Source organism: Carcharhinus amblyrhynchos, chromosome 22 (assembly GCF_965287045.1).
Source record: "Carcharhinus amblyrhynchos chromosome 22, sCarAmb.v2.hapA, whole genome shotgun sequence".
Classification (NCBI taxonomy): Eukaryota; Metazoa; Chordata; class Chondrichthyes; order Carcharhiniformes; family Carcharhinidae; genus Carcharhinus; species Carcharhinus amblyrhynchos.
This window is the reverse complement of record NC_137345.1, coordinates 17051048-17073274: the sequence shown is the minus strand read 5'-3', so window position 1 is coordinate 17073274 and position 22227 is coordinate 17051048. Positions and strand designations below refer to the sequence as shown.

General features: G+C 42.9%; 1 protein-coding gene across 1 annotated transcript in view; it reads right to left on the bottom strand.

Moving 5' to 3' along the window:
- Nucleotides 1-6024: 6024 nt before the first annotated feature.
- LOC145356965 (MAP kinase-activated protein kinase 2) overlaps nt 6025-22227 on the bottom strand; it is a 204635-nt gene continuing 188432 nt past the window's right edge. The window contains exons 6-10 of the mRNA XM_080209985.1: nt 20311-20386; nt 12180-12304; nt 10031-10116; nt 8888-8968; nt 6025-6391 (exon numbers count right to left, since the gene is read on the bottom strand). Coding sequence (XP_080066111.1) covers nt 6251-6391; nt 8888-8968; nt 10031-10116; nt 12180-12304; nt 20311-20386 — 509 coding nt within the window. The 3' untranslated portion in view covers nt 6025-6250. The remainder of the gene's footprint in view (nt 6392-8887; nt 8969-10030; nt 10117-12179; nt 12305-20310; nt 20387-22227) is intronic.

Here is a 22227-nt window from a genome sequence, read left to right as displayed (position 1 = left end):
AAACCCTACCCAAAGTGAATTCAGTGTAAAATATGGCTGTCGGTCCCCTTCGGGAGACACACATGGTCCAGTTCCTGAAGATCGAGCAGTTCCTAGATTCAGTGAATGCATGTCTTCTCTAGTGAAACCTCTATATTTTTAACACTCATTGTTTTTTCATGTCGCCCACATGGCATTTTCATGCTATATACAAGCTCTGTTTATAAAACTAAACTATTATATAGATCAGCACTTGTGGCTTGTGCGTGTACGTGAGGGAAGGAAAGAGAGGAAGAGGGCACTAAAGCAAAATGTTGGCTCAGAAAGTGATCACATTTGATGCTATTCTTATTCCACACAGTCAATAATTGGAACAGTCATTTCTACTTAGCAGAAGTACCTGATGGGGGCAAACTCTACTTGTGTACCAACTTCATATGAATGAGGACAAACAGTGGAACACAGAGGGTGATAACTGCCTTCCACCCCCACACCCCCCTGAAACAAGATGGTTTTGTGGGATGACTCCAACTACGCGGAGCTGATATTTCAGTCCCAACAAGAGGATTACATGAATACTAGCTGTGCCTGCACTCCACTAAAGCAGCCAGGACTGAAAGTGAAAGTTGAACTAATTTAGTATAAGAGGTGCCTCCTGAACGCTGTCAGATCCCTGGGTTCAAGAGGCAACAGCCACTTTGGAAGGGCTGCTGGGCGTTTGGCAAAACCCTTGCAGTACAAAGATCTTCTTAAAATCAGCTGAAGGGCAAGTAACGGGTGGTGTGTAAATGCTAGGTAGACCCGTTACCGGGAGACAACGGCCTGGAAAAATACTGCAATTATTTTGTTTCTGGAATACTGCTCAGTTGTTCCAGCCATACTTTGCTGGATGCATGTTCACACACAATGTGCAGCTTTAATAAGTTTAATAGTTGGTGCACAGGCTTTTAAGTATGCTAGGCCCTATTCTACAGTATTATACACTTTTTTAAGTTTATTAGTGTCACAAGAAGGCTTACATTAACACTGCAATGAACTTACTGTGAAAATCCCCCTGGTCACCACACTCCAGCATCTGTTCGGGTACATTGAGGGAGAATTTAGCATGGCCAATGCACCCAACCACGACGTCTTTTGGGGCATGGGATGGAACTGCAGCATCCGGCGGAAACCCACGCAGACATGGGGAGAACGTGCAGCCTTCACACAGACAGTGACCCAAGCCAGATTCGAACCCGGGTCCCTGGTGCTGTGAGGCAGCAATATGAACCATTGTGCTACCGGGCCTCATTTCAGTGTGCTAATAAACTTGCAGCACTGCAGCGCCTCAGGAACCTGACATCATGTCATTGCCTCTGGCACTTTTCAGCAGGAGAACTGTGCGGTCAAAAATAGTACTAACTTTTTAAAAAGAAATTGAGTTTACTTTACATCACAATAATTCATTGAGATAAGGTTAGAAGAAATATTGCTGTAATGTGGTGTTTTCTGACAAGTTCAGATCAATGCCTCCTGCACAGGGGCTCCCTCAGGATCTTGGCTCATTAAACGATTCAGATTCACAGCCTTTTCAGAGTGGATCTATCTTGCTCATTCATGCAGTGCTCTGTTACACAGTAACTTGTTCTCCAGCTCTGGAGTGCAGTAATAAAAACAGAAACTGCTGGAAAATCTCAAGCATGTCTGACAGCATCTGTGGGGAGAGAATAGAGCCAACGTTGAGAGTCAGAATGACTCTTCCAAAAGTTGACTCAAAACTCGATTCTCTCTCCACAGATACTGTCAGACCTGCTGAGATTTTCCAGCATTTTCTGTTATTGTTTCAGAATACAGCATCCACTGGATTTTGCCTTTATCCTGGAGTGCAATAAGCTGCTTATGACAAGAAAATAACTGAAAATCCCAAGCTATTTTCTCTCCATCCCTGCTGCAATTCTGCACCTATACCACATTCACACTTTTGCTTCAAATACATATTGTCATTTTTGCTGCAACCTCTGGGACTTTAACCTCCCAGGGTGCACAGTGCATTACCACCCAGCATAGAAGTCAAGAAAACTAGAGTTATGAGAAGGAAATTAATGTATTATTTCCTTTGAGTGTATTGGCATCAGAAATCCTGTGCTCTCTCTGCAGAAATCAGCAACAATATGAATTAAGATTCCATTTATCGGATTCAGTGCTCAAGACTTCAGACCTTTAGAAGGATCAGAGCAGGATGTGCATTAGGTTAGTTCTGAAGGAATGACTTGGAAGATACTGTTATCCGGCCCAATTTCAATCAACAAAGTCACTAATTCTTTTTTTGTTGCAATTTGCCGAAGTTTAAAATTAATTGTCTTAAGGAATTCGCCAATCTTCCATATACAAATAAGAGGATTGAATGTAAGTAGATAGCAGATCTTACAAGGAGCAAGCTTCGAGGCTCCTTCCCCAATTCTTTGCTACTGGTTCATATCAGGCCTTCCATCTGACTGGTCCTGTGATAACTGCAGCGTTCCTCTGGTTTGTCAGACACCAGCTGCACACAACTGATAGAATTCCTCAATGCCAATTCATTTCCACAAAGACAGGAATTTCCTGTCTTGGCTGCTAATCATCCAGGCTTGAGAAGGATGAGGTTCAAATAGGACAGAACATTTTGTGGTGAGCAAATTATCTGGTTAACAAGCACAACCTACACTATCAAAGCTTTGAGATGAAATCGTCTGATGATGGTCAGTAGATATTTCACTGGATAAATTCCTGCTTTTACTGATCTAAAGCTCTCTCTCGTCCTCGTTCACATGTGGACAGAATTTTTCTCCCACTCCAAAGCGTATTTCGTGGTGGCGGGAGCCAATGCCCGCTCGCTGGTGGAGGGATCTTAGGGTCCCGCCATTGTCAACAGGATATCCCGTTGAATGCACCCCTCACTGTTGGGAAATCCATGGCAGACTGCACCATTGGTTGGACCATAAGATCTCACTGGTGTGAATGGCAGCAAGATTTGGGCGATTAATTTCCAGTTCTTGGCTTCAAACATTGCTCTATATGGCTGATTTTATTACTTCGTTACAAAAGATGTGAACCCGCCCCCCCCACCTCTCTCCAACAAAGTCCTCACTGGGCCTGAAAATTCACATCAACTCCAGACTAGGTAAAACATCTTTAGCCTTAATGATGTGAGTTCCTATAATACTAGGCTTTAGTTCCAAGCTCCAACACGTTTAAATAAAACGTGTTTCTTAATGCAAATGGCCATTGCTTTTAGAATGAGCACAGTGAGTTCTTGATGGGAGACAAATAATTGCATGTAGGTGGCCAGAGCTAAAAGTAGCAGCCCTGCTCTGAAGAATATCGTTTGCACATTTCATCATTGTTCCAAAAAAAACTGGTTGTGGTTTAAATATAGATGAAATTGTTACAAGGTAAGGCCACATGCATACTAATGAGGACGGCTTGTGTCCAATACCAATTTATCTACCTGATGTTTACTCTTGGCACTGATCAACACAGGCTAAACTACTTGGGAGTGCATCGTTAAAAAAAGACATAGGCTGCAATCTAGTCAATATATGTGAAAGGGGAGGGGGTGACATCTGTGAATAAGGAGGGGTCATGTCTGAGAGTGCAGGAGAGCACGTGGCTTGTTCCTGGGGACAGGACAATGCCTTTGAAGAAAATGCCCTTGCTGCTTGCGGGGGCGGAAAAAAGTTTATTTACAAGTGCAGATCAAGACACCCTTGAAAGATGGCCTTGCCAGCTCTACAAAGGCCAGCCCCGTCAGAGAAAGCACAAACTGTGCCCTCAGATGCACAGAGTGCCAGAAAATCTGGAGTGGAAACCTGGCTGTATATCTGGGAAGATATATGTCGGTTTTCAGTCTGAACCTGACACTGCCACATTTTGGGAAAATTCCACCCCTGGACTTCAAAAGGTTCCAGTTTCTGTACAATTTTCTTTTTTTAAAAAAGTGAGCAAATTTCTGAATGCACATTTCCATAGTTACCATTTACCACTCGACTCTGTGTACATGGTGCGAGTGTGAGATTGGTGCGGTGAATGGCATCTTTTGAGGCTGCGAGCCCTAATGTTCAGCTTCCCTTCACCTCTCAGTAACGAATACCAGCCAGGAAGTGCACTAAGTTTCGTCTACTTAAAAAAAACATTGTTTTGAAAACTATTTATTGTAAGTGGAAGTATTTACAACAATTTTAAATGTTCAGTTGGGGGTTGGTAGGGATTATGGAATAACCCTTTCTTTGGGGCATTGTGGTTGTTCCCACTGAACAGATCTTGCAAATGAGCGTGGTCAAAAATGAGTGAATGATATGCCACTCGATTTGCAGATACCACAAGACTTGTTAACACAGTGGCTTGACTGGATGAATACAAAATGTGTCGCCATTATGTTTCATATGGACATGTCTCAATGTGCTTTGACAATGCCAGAACATTCAAACTGGAATTTACAGAGTCCTTCATTTAGGCCAAACTTAGCATCCAGAATTGGAAGAATCAAATGGACTCCTTTAGCAAGCAAGTTGAACCAAGTCTTTATCTATCAAATTTGATCAGTGTTTCTGAAGTATTGTGGTAGAAATTGTCATTCTTGCCCTTCTCAAATGCGGCAAATTTCAAAATGCTGAAATATTATTCCTTGTTTGAATGATTCAACAGAGGAGCATTTTCAAACTGTTAACCTACCCCACATGAACAAAAACTATGCGATATGGCTCTAAGATAATAGAGCCAATACTGTAGAGAATTTAACTCTCTTCCCTGCCCATACAGACGAAAATATGTCTCACAAAGTTCGAAAAGCAAATTGTCTCTCTATCTCTAAAATACATTTTGCTGTACAAGGATTTGCCAACAGATCCATACTGTGGACTTCAAACTTCTTAAACTGATATTCCACCACAACGACTAACTAAACTGCTTAAACAAACATTCATAATATGAGCAGATGGACAAACATCTCTTTGTTACATTCTCTGAACTATCTCAATCAGCGATCAGAATTTTTGTTTACTGTGCATTCTCCTTTCAAAAGCCTTGTCGCCATCTCTGAATAGCCACATTTGCAGGGTACAAGGGGGTGCATGTGGTTATTTCAAATTCTAGGTGCAAGACATTTTAGCCAATTGGGGATTTCAGTGACACGTATAGGCAAATTCACTGTTCCAACACTGGCAAAAAAGGACTCGAGGCTTTGTCTCCAATCTCTGAGCCATGTCTCTTGAGCTTGGCATCAAAGGGAGGCAGGGAGCAGAGGGACAACTATTCACCTGTATGAAAGGTAAAGCAAAGACTTGAGCTTAGCTGTTTAGTACTTTAATGCTTGCCAGGGAGAAATGCTGCTTAATTGTACTGCTTTCAGAAAAAAAAGGATTGTGTTTTGTAATTACTTAAAATGCAGACATTTACGTGATAGGAAGTGGATGACTGCTGGTAGTCAACAGGAATAGAAAGATTGCTCCCAGGAATTAATGGGAATCATGACAGCAGTTGCAATTAGGACCATATTCCAACTAATCTGCAAGATTAATTAAATTTAACCAGTCAGGGTCTGTGCATGGGTACAGTCAAACTATTGAGAGCTCCAAAACACGGCACATCTAGAAACATCTGAAGCTTTTCTTTCATATAAAATTTATACTGCAAGCCCAGTTTAAAATGGGAGTACTTTAAAATCGGATCTGTGTTTGGGGAATTTCACCAATTTTGCAGATTTGTTCAGAAGTCCATGAAAAAAAAAGTTAATGCAAGCTTTTAACAATACAGCTTTTAGCGTTAAAAATGTTCAAATATAATGAATATTTTGATCTTTTACAATCACAAAATTTTAATCCCACGAAACCAAGATGGTTTTAAAGTAGTTGAATAAAGCTTCAAAGAAGACAAGCCGCAAGAAGGCATGAACAGAATTTCTCCGATGTTAAGCTTTACTCCGAATGATTAAAATCTGAAAGGAATATTCAGCTGAAAGACTGAGTCAGTCTTTCATAGAATTGGCAAAATGACTTTTCCCAACCCCCTACCCCACCCACCCCTCCCTGCGTCCTTTTACATCGGTTTAAAAAAAATACTCGGCCACGTATCGGACTAGTAGCATCATGACAAAATGCTCACCTCCGCTCGAGGCAAAATTAAAATAAATCTTTTGTTTTAAAAAAATCCAAAAAAGCCAACCGATTAAAATTTTCTGAACTTCATGCGACATTTAAAAAGAACTGTCTAAAAATTAGTGAGGCCCACTTCCTGGCGCACTTCCCCATGTTGCTGTTCAGTGGCTGGCTGGAGTCGGAGTGGTTAAGGCCTTCTTTCTTCTTTTTATCAGCAAAGGGTTGCAAGACTCTTCGATCTTTTTGATCTTAATTTGTTCATAGTCAACCCTCATGGTTGCCAAGGCACTGGTCATTTCCTCCTGTCATGGCAGAAAGCTGTATTAGAATTATGAACCGGCATAATGGAAATAAGAACCAGCCCTGCTTATCCCCGTCTCATTTTGCAAAGACCATCTCCTCAACTGTCCCCGTTGAAAGGAACAGGCCAGGGACTTACACCCATTCCTCTGCCCAGACTACTCTCCAAGTTGGAAATGGACGGGAGCAACCTTCCATAAACCCATCATCAAGTTTACTTTTCTTCCTTGTTAAGAGTGCCTGGTGTCAACTTGGATATTAACATAATTCAGATTTGGGCAAAGGACTAAAAGCATTATGCACTTGAGAAGCGACAACTTGTTTAAGATATATTTAAAGTTTATTTATTAGTATCGCAAGTAGGCTTGCATTAACACTGCAATGAAGGTTACTGTGAAAATCCCCTAGTCAACACACTCTGGCGTTTGTTCGCGTACACGAAGGGAGAATTTAGCATGGCCAATGCACCTAACCAGCACATCCTTCAGAACGTGGGAGGAAACCAGGAGCTCCTGGAGCGACCTTACACAGAAAAGGGGAGAACACACAGCACCCACACAGACAGTGACTCAAGCTGGAGTCGAGCCCGGGTCCCTAGCACTGTGAAGGAGCAGTGCTAACCACTGTGCCACCATATCACCCATTGTGGCTCGATTCCAGCCAAGAACAAGTAAATTCAGTGATCCCACACTTGCTCTCCATGATAGACATGCTCAAAGAATGTGCATCCTTTAGTAATGGTGTGCCAAAAATCAATTAATTTCACCTAGACTTTTGAACAGTTCATTAAGGCAGAGAATGGTATATAGTTGAAACCTTGGTGAGGTGATCATGTGTTTGACATTATATTGTCTTAGCTCCAACACAAAAATGAACTTCCATTTCATGGTTTCCTGGGCATTACATGAAATAAGTAGCACAATCGCCACAAAAAAGGTGAAAATTAATCTTTTAGCACTGTACTAAATATCGTTGCTGAAGCCACATTGTCTGGTGTACTGCTATGGTTATTTCAACCGTTTCCCCCCCCTTACTGTATCCATATTTTTATGAATGAACAGACAGAGATTCTGGGTGCTGTGTGTTCTCCCCTTGTCTGTGTAGGGTCCCTCCAGGAGCTCCTGGTTTCCTCCCACATTCTGAAGGACGTGCTGGTTAGATGCATTGGCCATGCTAAATTCTCCCTTCGTTTACACGAACAGGTGCCAGAGTGTGTCGACTAGGGGATTTTCACAGTAACTTTCATTGCAGTGTTAATGCAAGCCTACTTGCAATACTAATAATTAAACTTTAAATATATTTTAAACAAGTTGTTGCTTCTCAAGTGCGTAATGCTTTTAGTCCTTTGCCCAAATCTGAATTATGTTAATATCCAAGTTGACACCAGGCACTCTTAACAAGGAAGAAAAGTAAACGTGATGATAGGTTTATGGAAGGTTGCTCCCGTCCATTTCCAACTTGGAGGGTATTCTGGGCAGAGGAATGGGTGCAAGTCCCTGAATTAGATGAGACAAAGGTTGGAATACTCCGATGTGATACACCACACCTCCACTGCCTGCAAGAACAGAGAATTCAACAGTCAACCAAATATCTATTCACAGCAGCAGGACTGGAAATCCCAGCCACAGGTGAGGTTGCAGGATTCCAGCCAAAAAGGCAATTCACTTTTTTTAAAGTTTATTTATTAGTATCACAAATAGGCTTGCATTAACACTGCAACGAAGTTACTGTGAAAATTCCCTAATCGCCACACTCCGTGCCTGTTCGGGTGCAATGAGGGAGAATTTAGCAAGGCCAATGCACCTAACCAGCACATCTTTCGGACTGTGGAAGGAAATCAGAGCACCCGGAGGAAACCCACACAGACACGGGGAGAACATGCAGATTCCGCACAGACAGTGACCCAAGCCAGGAATCGAATCCGGGTCCCTGACAATGTGAGGCAGCAGTGCTAACCACTGTGCCAGTGCGTTGCCCAATGTACGAGTTCTTAGCAACTAAACTAAAAAGAACATCACGAAAGAACCTGGGGATTAAGCGTGACAAAAACAGGCCCTGGGAAAGGGAAAATAACTAGGACACAACATCTTGCGAGTTTTTTGCTCTAATAATTCAAGTCAGAAAACACTCAGGTTTGAATCCTGGTTCCTGCTGAGTTAATATTAACCGAGTGACCATACAAGTGCTATAATTATCTTAAAACCTACAATTGATATGCAAATTTCCTTTCTTGGTCTTGGTTTTGTGAAAGCTAACAGTGAAATCAGAAAATCTACGTATAAATTCCCACAGTGGACAATGTTACATAGCCTATGACTGACAGGATCTTAAACAAAATAGCGGTGAAGAATTAAGCACTGAACTTTTCCTACATAGGGACACATGCAGTAAGATGCATGCATTATCTAACAGATATGACACTGCATTTCCACAGACTTGGCCTGTCAATGTTTTTTCTGACAGTTCTGTTACAGGAATGGACAGAAATCCACTTTTACCTTCACATCTTCCCATAGATCTTTCTCTTCCTTCAAAACCCTGCTGGTATGAAGAGGTGTCTGCGGTACCTGCATCGATTGCTGAAGGAAATAAAAACCAAAAGATTAAAGTCATTCCAAATGCAGAATTGAGAAACAAAATGGGACATAGCGTTAAACTGCAGACTATCGATGCGCTTCCTCAAAAATAAAAGTGCTTAAAATTGGCTCTTTCCAACTTGAAACTGAATGGTTACGGTCTTCTTTAATACGATGTGAAGGACTGTACAGAATCTGACAGTTAAAAAGCAAATTTCCATTGCATTAGCAGCGCACGTCTGGAAGTTTTATTGTAAACTTCATCATTGTGGACTAAATAGCTATGGCTATTAAAGGTGTTTTTTGGGATGGGGTAGTTAAGAAAATGCTGAATCTGCAAACTATGTAATAATCCTCCTTCATGGCTCTGAAACAGAGTGGATCAAATACCTTTAACACTGGAAAATATAAGGTGCCATTAATACATTCCTAAACTTGAATAATGAGAGGTATAGATAAGGAAAACAGTCAGAATTTTTCCCAGAGTTGAACAGTCTAATACAAGGGGCAAGCACATAAGGCGAGAGGGGAGAGTTCAAAGGAGATGTGAGGGGCATTTTTTTTTACAGAGAGTGTAGGTGTCTGGAATGCACTGGCAGGTGTGGTGATGCAGGCAGATATGATAAGGGTGTTTAAGGAGCGTTTAAATAAGCACAAGAATAGACAAGAAATAGAGGGATATGGGCCAAGGGCAGGCTGAAGGGATTTGTTTAGTTTAGCATCATCTTCAGCACATCATTGTGGCCGAAGATCCTGTTCCTCTGCTGTTTTATGTTCTAAAAAACTCCTCTGTTGCTGTTTGAGATGTTATTAACTGAGACACGTCACTTTTAAGATTACAGAAAGAAATTTCAGACAACATTAAACACTTGGCAATAAGCCTGCCATGGACTACAGCCTTTTTAAATGATTGGAGAGGGGGAAAGAGGAGAAACCTGGTGAAAAAAGGGGCAAGAGAAAGAACAAAAACCACATGAATAATTCTGTACAGAAAAACAGAATAATATATTCTCAAGAAGGCTTCGCTTAAATCCTTTAAGTCTCATTCCACAATGAGTTACGTACATTAATCCACGGATGGTTCATAAATTCCATGATGGTCATGCGCTGCGTTGGCTCAGTCTTCAAGAGATGTCTGATCAGTTGCTTGGCTGAAAAATTCAATGAACAATGAATAGATGCAATGCATTCCATGAGACGTGTTAATGTCATTTCAAACCTTCAGCAGATGTTAAGCCAAACGCACCGTTAACTGCAATACATTAAACCGTCAGGAGTGGAAAAACAAGCTCCATTTTCACCAAATTCTGTGTAATATGCAAAAAGCTATTTCATAAATCTGCCCAAGAAGTGAAACAAGCACAACCAAAGTTCAGATCAAAAGGGAAGTCAAATATAAAGGCAAATTACAAAGGATGCTGGAACCTGAAACAAAAACAGAGATGGTGCCGGAGCGAGGTGACTTCTTGCAAGCTGTGCCCAGCATACCTTCTAATTCTATACTTTACTCTCGTTCTATGCTTCTAAACCTTCATTCTAACTCTTTTAACCTCTCGAACAAAACTCCTTAAGTTGATCTTTCTCTACACCCTAGCTATGACTGCAACATTACATTCTGCACTCTCTTGTTTCCTTCTCCTTGAACGGTATGCTTTGTTGGTATAGTGTAGAAGAAACAATACTTTTTACTGTATAATAAATCAAATCAAATCCAAAAAAGATGCTAAATAAACTCAGCAGGTCTGAGAGCATCTGCAGCTATTTCCTAGTGTCTTCAGCTCTGATGAAGGATCATCCAGACTTAAAACGCTGGCTCTATTCTCTCACAACACCAGGTTAAAGTCCAACAGGTTTATTTGGTAGTAAACGCCACTAGCTTTCAGGGTTTGTGACAAAGGGGCAAACCCCAAAAGCTAGTGGCATTTACTACCAAATAAACCTGTTGGACTTTAACCTGGTGTTGTGAGACTTCTTACTGTGTTTACCCCAGTCCAACACCGGCATCTCCACATCTATTCTCTCTCCACAGGCGCTGATAGATATGGTCTGAGATTTTTCAGTGAAGTCTAATAGCCTGAAGTGCAAATCTCAACCAAGTTCTGGTGAAATTCTGTTACATGCACCCTGCTTCCTCCCAAGTCTGGTTAAATATAATTCGTTTGTCTGTCTCTAATTGCTGTGCAATTAAAACTTATTTCAGTTCAGCACCTGGGTGTTGCAATCTTTAAAGCTTTAAAGTTTAGTGGGATTTAAAAAAGAAATCCCATCTCAGGGGTACGTGTGCCACACTCTCGCTTTTAGGCTCTGTTGTGGTATTTGTCTCTCCCAAACTGAAAAGCCAAAACATAAACTAAACGTGAAATCACAGAATCCCTAAAGTGCAGAAGGAAGCCATTCAGCTCATCAAGTCTGCAACAATCCCACATATTCCCATAACCCCAGGTATTTACTTGCCAATCCCCCAACACTAAGGAGCAATTCAGTATGGCTAATCCACCTAACCTGCACATCTTTAGACTGTGGGAGGAAACTGGTGCACCTGGAGGAAACCCATGCTGAATAAGGACTGAGTACAGGTAGGAGGGTTTGTTTTTAGTTAGGGCATCATGTTCGGCAAAGGCTTGGAGGGCCACAGAGCCTGTTCCTATACTTTTCTTTGCTCTGACATGGGAGAATTTGCAATCTTCACACGGTCACCTCAGGTGGAATTGAACCCGGGTCACAGTGCTAGCAACTGTGCCACCGTGCAGCTGAAATGGAGAGAGGCCTGCGTTTTTGGATGGTGGGGGTTCGCCATCCAGAGAGTCGGCATCTCCGCCAACTCCAAAACATCTGCTGTCATTTTACACAATGGCGAGCATTGATTGGCAACATGTGGGATTTGCGTCCTTCATTGGCAGGAAGCCCCGCCTTGTAAAGCTACTGGCCAATGCAACTAGCTGGCAGCTCTCCACCAGGGCAAGGGCTGATGCATCAATGCCATGGCCAGACTTGGTGATGTGATCCATACTGAACAATCTGATGGGTGAAGATGTGACATTCATTAAAGAACTACTTGCATTTTAGTTAGTGGATGACCTAATTGCCAGTTGCTGCACCCCGATAGTAATTCAATCCCCATTATGACAAAGTTAACAGTGAAGGAATGTTGCATTTTAATGTGGTGAAATACAAGGGAAAGGTATTTCAAGTCGGTTTAAGAAAGTTGGATTACCCTCCTCCGATACTTCTGACCATTCTGGATTGGGAAATTCATATTGGCCCATTCGGATTCGCTTCTTCATTCCCGGTGAGATGGCCAGTCCATGGTTGGAGTAAAATGGGGGATAGCCACACAACCTGTAGATATATTTTTTTTAAATGGTTTGTTTTAACATATACTGCACTTGACCAGCCTACATGAACACTTTAGAACACAGCAGAACTGAAGATCATCTTTGGTTTAGAAGTAAAACAGTTAAATATCATAATGAATAGCTGTAGATATCATCACTTTCAAAACAACTATTAAAGCGGTACTTTTTCCGTCTGCGTTTTTTTAAATGAGCAATAGGATGCTACAAAATTTGCAGAACGCTTAACTGGTGTGGTAGAATCAGGCAAGATTGTCAATTATATCCGATTTCAAACCATCTCTATCCTCTTGCACAGGGTCTCCTTGCATCAAATCTCTGCATTTACTAACGTAAAATTACTGCAGAAAATGGGTCAAATTTCAAATAGACCCAAGCTAAAGACCTAAACTCGAAATCTCGGCTGACACTTTATAGACTTACAGAATCCCTACAATGCAGAAGAGGCCATTCAGCCCATCGAGTCTGTACCAACCACAATCCCACCCAGGCCATATTCCCGTGATCCTCATTTACCCTGTTAATCCCCCTTACACCAGGGTCAACTTGGCATGCCTAATCATCCCATCTTGCACATCTTTGGACTGTGGAGGAAACTGGAACACCCGAAGGAAACTCACGCAGACACGGGGAGAAAGAGCAAACTCCACACAGACAGTCGCCCGGAGCTGAAATTGAACCTAGGTCCCTGGCAGTGAGAAGCAGCAGTGCTAACCACTGTGCCACCAAGTGCAGGCTCAAGAGCTTGTTACACAGTCAAATATTCTGACCCTTGGGTGAGATCATAGAATCCCTACAGTACAGAAAGAGGCCATTTGGCTCATTGAGTCTGTACCGACCACAATCCCACCCAGGCTGTACCCCCACATTCCTACATATTTACCCACTAATCCATCTAACTTATGCATCTCAGGACACTAAGGGCAATTTTAGCATGGCCAATCAACCTAACCTGCATGTCTTTGGACTGTGGGAGGAAACCGGAGCATCTGGAGGAAACCCCGCAGAGACAAGGAGAATGTGCAAACTCCATACAGACAGTAAATCACTTCTCAAGTGAACCTAAAATATCCCACAGCACTATCTCAAAGAACAGCAGGCAAGTTAGGTGCCTTGGCCAAAATTGCCCTCCCAATTAATAACAATTATCTGGCTATTATCACACTGCTGTTCGAGGGGCCTCCTTGTGCATTTTTTGATCACTCCGCTTTCTACACTGTACCAGGGACTAAGCTTAAAAGGACCTATTTGGATGTAAAGCACTTTAGGATGAGAAGTGCAGCACAGGTACAAGTCTTCCTATGGACATACGCAAGAATTGCCACCATAGACGAGCATGAGAAGGAGAAGACGATCGAGTAGAAGTTAATTTTCTGTTTACGGTTTCCATCTAAACTGGAACATTGCAAAATGACAGTTTCAAGACATCTAAGAAATCATGTCAAGCGACGGAAAACGGAGGAGAAAATGTTGCTACTTCACCGAAATACCAAAGCATCGTGATAGCTTTCTGTTTCGACCAATGCAAACAAGCAACAGAGGGCATTTCAGTCAGTCAGTCATCGAATAAACTTGCAGTGTGACAATTCAGTAAGCATAGCTTCGCCAAGGGATGACTGACTGGCAGATCATGCTGATGTAAGGCAGAGGGATGCAACTCTAGCGTTATGCAGGTGGATGAACCTGTAATCCAGTTTCTATGGTATCGTGTTGCGGTTGCCATCTTTATTTAGTGCAGCTTATCTGTCAAGTTTTGGTACAACTGTGAACTTATCAACCTGAAGTGCAAAATCGAAACCTCAAACTAGTCAGTCAGAGAAAATAAAAATGGCACCCTGTACCAGATGGAATGTCAACAAATAGATATTAAAATGTAATTTCTTGATGCGAATTCAAGCGTGAAATATTGAGAGCATACATGCATTAGACGTGCCTCATTTTTGATGACCCTTCAATGGCATATGTTTTATGTCTCCAATCAAAAGGCATAACTCAACATTTGCACCTTTTTGCTTTTATGTGGCAACGCAACGGAGTTAATACCAAAAGACAAGTCACTCTACATTGTCGAAACAAATAAATATAACCTTTTTAAAGGGAAGTTCATGACATAAAGTCAACAGTTCTTTAGCAAAACAGGAAAGGTTTTTTGCGGAAACAGCCTTACCAGCATGGGAATTTTCAGATGAATAAAGATTCTTAAAAAGAGAATCATGCAGCCAAAAGCACAAATAAAGCTTTCGTACAGCAGGCAACTGTGGTTGTCACATTCTTATTTTTGCTCCCCCACACGCCTCCACCCCCCCGCTCCCATAAGAAACGACTCAATTGGAGTCAGTTAGCAGCATCACCCATTACGGTACTGAAAATATCCTTTCCTCTGCTGGATGCTGACCAGAAGGCAAACTGATCCCAGAAAGGTCGAGTCCTGTGAGGCAATTAACCTTCCCGCCTCTAGACTCGCCCAGGGGTTTGCATCAAACGAGTGAAAGTGTATCAAATATGTGAATTTTGCACTGGAGCCACTTGATAATTGATCCAGGGATTCGCATCAACTGAGAAGCTCCAAGTGAAGGGGAAAAGAGAACGGTCTGAATTTTAACTACCCAGGGCAGGAGGATTTGGGTCACAGAAATAAGATGAATGCCCTGAAGCTTTCATTATTGCATCCCCCCCCCACCCCTGCCACACACACACACGCGCACACGTGTGCACACACACGCACGCACACACACACACATACACATATGCACGCACTTAGAATCATAGAACCTTTCAGGGTTTCAGCAGGTTAGCAGAAAAGGTGAGTGGGTGCTTTAAAATCCATTGATAACTGTTTCTAACCTTCAATTCTGGATATCACAGTATATAAATTTAAGTTAAAGTTTATTAATATCATAAGTAGGCATACATTAACACTGTAATAAAGTTACTGTGAAAATCCCCAAGTCGCCACACTCCAGCGCCCGTTTGGGTACACTAAGGGAGAATCTAGCAAGACCAATGCACCTAACCAGCACTTCTTTCAGACAGAGAGGAATCCGGAGCATCCGGAGAAAACCCACGCAGACACAGGGAGCATGTGTGGACTCCACACAGACAGTGTCCCAAGCTGGGAATCAAGCCCAGGTCCCTGGTACTGAGGCAGCAGTGCTGACCACTGTGCCAGCATGCCTGCTTCCCAACCTGTTAGCAACTTACTAGAGACACTCAGGTGAGTGTACAGAAGGGGGAGCTTCTTCAGTGAAACTGACAAGCTATAAATTGAGAGAGGGAAATATGCGAGATCTGGGTTTCCTCACAGAAGGACCAGTCGCTGAAAGTAAAAATGCAGTGCAGCAGGCAATAAAAAAAAAAGGCAAATTGCCCTTCATAGTGAGAGGATTCGAGTACAAGAGTAGGGATGTTTTGTTGCAGTTATGCTGGGCCCTGGTGAAACCACACCTGGAAATATTGTGTGCAGTTTCAGTCTCCTTATCTGAGGAAGGATGTTCTTGCTAGAGAGGGAGTGCAGTGAAGATTTAGCAGACAGATTCCTGGGTTGGCAGGGCTGACATTAGGAGGAGAAATTGAGTTGATTAGAATTATATTCGCTGGAGTTTAGAAGAATGAGGGGAGATCTCATAGAAAGCTATATATTTCTAATAGGAATAGGCAGGGTAAATGCAGGAAGGATGTTCTTGATGACAGGGGAGTCCAGAACCAAGGGTCACAGTCTGAGGATATGGAGTAGACCATTTACGACAGAGATGAATAGAAATTTCTTCAACTAGGGAGAAGCGAACTATGGAATTCTCCACCACAGAAAGCAATTGTGGCCAAAGCATTGTGTGATTTCAAGAAGGAGTTTGAGATAGCACTTGGGGCTAAAGGAGTTAATGGATATGGGGGAAAAGCAGGAGAAGTTACTGAGTTGGGTGATCAGCCATGATCATAATGAATGGCGGAACAAATTCGAACAGCTAAATGGCCTATGCACGCTCCTATTTTCTATGTTTCTAAATTTAAGAATGCAACAACAGTTAAAATCAGAGTTTGTGAAAACAGTTAAAAGACAGAAGTAAAGGCTCTGCATCTTAATGCCTGTAGCATTCTTAATAAAACAAGAATTGTCAGCTCAACTAGAAACAACCATTATAGAAACATGGCTGCAAGGTGATAAGCCTGGGACCTTAATATGCAAGGGCATTTAGCATTTTAGGAGGACAGGCAGTTCAGAATGGCTGGAGGGATTGTTCTGTCAATTACGGATGACTTTAGCACAATAGTGAGGGATGACCTTGATCCTAAAAATCAAGATGTAGAATCAGTTTGGGTAGAGGTAAGAAATAGCAAAGGGGGCAAGCCAATTGTGAGATTACCTTATAGGCCTTGTCGCAGTAACAATCCCAGTGCAGGTGGACAAGATATACAGGAAGTAATAATGGGGTTTCTAAGGAAGGCACTGCAATTTTTAAAATTTAATTCATGTCACTGGTTGGCCCATCCCTAGTTGCCCTTGAACTGAGTGGCTTGCTCGACCATTTCAAAGGGCAGTTGAGAATACATCACATAGCTGTGGGTCTGAAGTCACATGTAGGCCACAGATAGGCCAGACCAGGAAAGGATGGCTGATTTTCTTCCCTAAAGCACATTCGTGAACCAGATGGGTTTTTCCCACAATGGTTTATGGTCATCAGTAGATTTTTAATTCCAGATTTTATTTACTGAATTCGAATTCCACCATCTGCCATGGCACTATTCGAACCTGAGTCTGCCGAACATTAACTGAGTTTTGGGATTATTAGTCAAGCAATAGTACCGCTCAGCCATCGCCTCCCCGATCACGGGCGGTTTTAAATCTACGTATGTATAGATTGGACGAATGGGATTAGCAAAAGCAGTCCGGAAGGTGAGTTCATGGAGTGTTTTCAGGATAATTTCTTGGAGCAGCATGTTCCAGAGCCAATCGGAGAACAGGCTAGTCTAGAACTGGTCGTCTGTGAAGAGTCAGGATTAACTCATGACTTCATAGTAAGAGAGCATCTAGATAACAATGATCACAACATCACTGAATCTCACATTCAGTCTGACGAAGAGAAGAGTGGGTCTAAGACTTCAGCTTTAAACTTAAGTAAAGGGCGTGAAGATGCAGCTGACAAAGGAGAACTGGACAAACAGTTTAAAAGGGTAAGTTAGTAAAAGGGCAGCCGTAGACATTTAAGAGATGTTTCACACTTTTCAGCAAAGATACACTCCAGTGAGAAAGCAAGATTCTAGAGAGACAAATGCTAACTAAAGAAGTTAAAGATAATATCAAATCAAAAGGAAAAAGCAGACAATTCTACAAAGTTTTGCAGTAGGTCAAAAGATTATACAGAATTCAAAATCCAGCAAAGAATGAAAGCTAGCTAGAAATATAAAAACAGACTACAAGAGTTTCTGCAAGCATTCAGGAAGGAAAAGACTAATTAAAGTGAGTGTAGGTCTCTAGAGAATGAGTCTGCAGAATTAATGATGGGAAATAAAGAATTGGCAGAAGCACTGAATGCATATTTTGTGTGTCTTCACTGAAAAAGGTCAAAAATCTGCCAGAGATACTTGTAGATCAAGCAATTAAAGGAAGGGAGGAACTTAAAACAGTTATAATCACCAGGGAAAGTGCACTGACAGAACTATTGGAACTCTGCTGTCTGTGTCTCAACTCACAGGACTTTCTGTTCCTCTTTCACCCTCGCATTCAGTGACCTACATTGGCTCCACATCAAGCAGGAGACAGTGGAGCGCCACAAGGATCAGTGTTGGGACAGAATGTACAGTTGCTAAATTTACAGATGATAAATATAGGAAGATAGCAACAGAAGTAGGACATTCAGCCCATCAACTCTGCTCCACCTTTCAAATAGGTCATGGCTGATCACTTACTTCGACATAGAGAACAGATGCCATGTGGCCCTTCAAACCTACACCATCATTCAACATGATCATGGCTGATCCGAGAACTTCCAATATCCACTCCCGCTTTCTATCCATGCCCCTTGAACCCTTTAGCCACAGGGGCCGTGCCCAGCTCCCTGCTGAACATATTTAACAAGCTGGCGCCAAAGGCTTTCTGTGGTAGAGAATTCCACAGGTTCACAACTCTCTGAGTGAAGAAGTTCCTCCACGTCTCAGCCCTGAATGGCTTACTCCTTAATCTTATACTGTGGCCCCTGCCTGGACTTCCCTAACATCAGGAACATTCTTCCCACATCTACCCTACCTAGTCCCATCAGGACTTTATATATTTCTATGTGATCCCCTCTCATTCTTCTGAATTTCAGTGAGTGCAAGTCCAGTCAATCTCTTCATATGTCAGTCCTGCCATCTTTGTCCCTTTTATCCCCACATCCCATAATGTCATTTAGTATCCAGAAATCAATCGATTTCTATCTTGAACACTCTGTGTGCCTGAGCTTCCACTGCCCTCTGAGGTAGGGAATTCCAAAGGTTCACCAACCTCCGAATGAAAAGGTTCTTTCTCACCTCAGTTTTAAATGGTCTGCCCCTCATTCTGAGACTGCATCCCCTGGTTCTTGACACATCAGTAAGAAGTCTCACAACACCAGGTTAAAGTCCAACCAATTTATTTGATAGTAAACTCATAAGCTATTACTATCAAATAAATTGAGTTTACTATGAAATAAATTGGTTGAACTTTTAACCTGGTGTTGTGAGACTTCTTACTGTGTTTACCCCAGTCAAACGCCGGCATCTCCACATCTTGACACATCAGCCAGGGGAAAATATCCCATCAACATCCACCCTGTCACGCTCTATAAGCAGAATGAGATCACCTCTCATTCTTCAAAGCTCTAGAGAACACAGGCTCAGTTTCCTCAATCTCTCCTCGTAGGAGGAGCCCGCCATCCCAGGGATTAATCTGGTGACCCACTGTTGCACTCCCTCAATAGTAAATATATCCTACCTTAGATATGGAGATTAAAACATAATATTCCAGATGCAATCTCACGTGCCTTACTAGTTTTTTTAATTTATTTGAGTCACAAGTAGGCTTACATTAACATTGCAATGAAGTTACTGTGAAAATCCCCTAGTCGCCACACTCTGGTCCCTGTTCGGGTACACTGAGGGAGAAATTAGTATGGCCAATGCACCTAACCAGCATGTCTTTTGGACTGTGGGAGAAAGAACACCCGAAAGAAACCCACAGGGAAAGCATGCAGAATCTGCACAGTCACCCAAGCCGGGAATCGAACCTGGCACTGGGAGACAGCAGTGCTGACCATTGTGCCATTCCAACCACCCCTGATGTGCTCACCAGCCTATGTCAGCTTTGCATCAAGCACCACCTTTATTTTAATATTCTCACCCGTGTTTTCAAACTCCTGTGTGGCTCCCTTTTGCTGATCTCCTCCATCCCCACAACCTTCTGAGATATCTGTGCTCCTCTAATGATTACCTCTGTACATCCTCGACTTTAACTGCTCCACCACTGGAGGCTGCACCGTTGGCTGTCTAGGCTGCAAGCTCTGGAATGGCCTCTTAACCTCGCTTTCCTCCTTTAAGATATTTCTCGAACCTTATCTGTTTGACCAAGCTTCTGGGTCACCTGACTAAATATCTCTATACGGCTCTGGGTTAGTTTTCTGGTTTTAATAATGCCCCTGTGAAACGCTTTGGGATGTTTCATTAGGCTCAGACATAAATTGTTACTTTTGTTGTTAAATTTACAGCTTGTCTCAACAAGGGCAGTCCTGGTGGTGGGACAGAAGTGGTTACAATTGCTGTTCCCTTGATACTAATGGTTTAACACTCTGCTGCAGGAGGAGATTGTAACAGCTTCCGAAAGTATCAAAGCAATTATGTGTTAATATCCCACACAGCGCAAGTTCCAGGCAATCACTACTGAGAGGAGGTATTTTATACTGAACATTTTCAATTCATCTGTCTTTTTTAGCTCTTCATTTTTGTTACTAACACATACATGAAGACAGTACACCTGAAACTTACAGTATGTACATTATTACGCCCAAGGACCACATATCACAAGATTTGTCATACTTCTCAGGCCCCAGAACTTCAGGAGCTGTAAAATGAAGAGAAAGCAAAGCAGTTAGTGTTACTGATACATGACTGTGAAAGATCAGACGTTATGAAACATCCACGTTACAACATGGAAACGTGTGTCTATTGGCCAATCTAAATCATGCTGGCATTTACTCCTTTACAGGAGCAAGTAGTTCTAATCACCTTTACACACCTGGTTCCCACATCCCTTCAATCCTTTCACCTTTCTCCACCTATCTGATTCAATCTTGAAAGCTGGCTCAGCTTGCTACAGGTTTGAAGCCCGTACATCATAAATTTCAATGCTCACTCAAGCTGGCTACGTGGACACAAACGATTGAAGGGGCATACATAGGGGCTCCATTTTATTTCATTCACTTGTGGCACCTGGGCATATTTGGCTGGCCATCATTTATTGTAAAAAGTCTGACAACACCAGGTTTTAGTCCAACCTATTTATTTGATAATATACTCACAAGCTTTCGAGGGACACCCTCTTCGTGACGAAGAGGGTGTCCCTCGAAAGCTTGTGAGTATATTATCAAATAAATAGGTTGGACTAAAACCTGGTGTTGTCAGACTTTTTACTGTGTTTACGCCAGTCCAACGCCGGCATACCCACATCATCATTTATTGCCCATCCCTAGTTGGCCAAGTTGAGAATCAACCATGTTGCTGTGGCGCTGGAGTCACATGTAGGCCAGACTAAGTAGGGACAGCAGATTTCCTTCCCTAAAGGACAATAGTGAACCAGATGGGTTTTTCCAACAATCAGCAATGGTTTTGTGGTCCACAGTAGATTCTTAATTCCAGATTTTTTTTTTAAAATTGATTTCAAATTTCTCCATCTGGCGTAGCTGGATTTGAATCCGGGTCCCCAGAACGTTAGCTGAGTTTCTGGACTAAGAGACTAGTGATAATAACACTGAGCCATTGTCTCCCCCATGTGTAACCACCCAGGGAAACACTGAATCGTGCATGGAGTTGATCAGCCTAGCAGCCTGTCAACAGTTAAAGGAAACCAAGGGGGCAATTCTCCCATTGCAACCCGCAAATTTTCTGACGGGTCCAGTCGGGGGAACCGCCTGTCAGGCATTCCGCGGGATTCACACGTGTTCCTGACACATGTGCTTATCCCAGAGCAAGGGAACAGACACAGTCAGGACCATGCTGGAAACCAGCGGGAACAGAGGTAAGTGATTTAAATTTTTTTTAATGCATTTTAAGTTTATTTTACATGTGATTATCGGGCACAGCACGGACCTTGCCGGGCTCAATAGCACTTCCCGCCCCACCAATTGCCCCCCCCTGCATTCCAGCAGAGTTTAGAGTAGTTCCCCACATTTGGGGGACTAACAGGAGACCCCACTGGAGTGAAGAGGTACAATCGGGGGGCCCCCAGGTGATCAGGCAGCAAGGGGGTGGTGCCCCCTGGGCATGGGCACCCTGGCAGTGCCAGCCTGTGCCCCCAGTACTGCCCAAGGGGCAAAGTGTCCATGCCCAGGGGGCATCTTGGCACTGCCCACTGGGGCCTAGGGGGTGATTGGTGGGGCTGGGCGTGGGGTCCCGCTGCCACTCTGCATTGCAATCGGTCTGGATTGGAGGGAGGCCAGCAACTGGGGTGGGTTGACGTGAGGGGGAGTGGGGGGGTTGGTCTGTGGTCTGGGAGGATTGCCACTGCTGGAGGGGGTTGGAAAGTGGGCTGGATATTGAGGCGCTCTGGGGGTGAGGGTCAAGGCTGGCCTGGGATTGTTGGGGGGGGCCGCAATTGGGTCATTGGTTCCAGAACTGTCAAACACTGGTGCAAATAGGCCCCGCCACCCGGTTTTAATGATATTCACGATTGTGACCTCTGCAGTG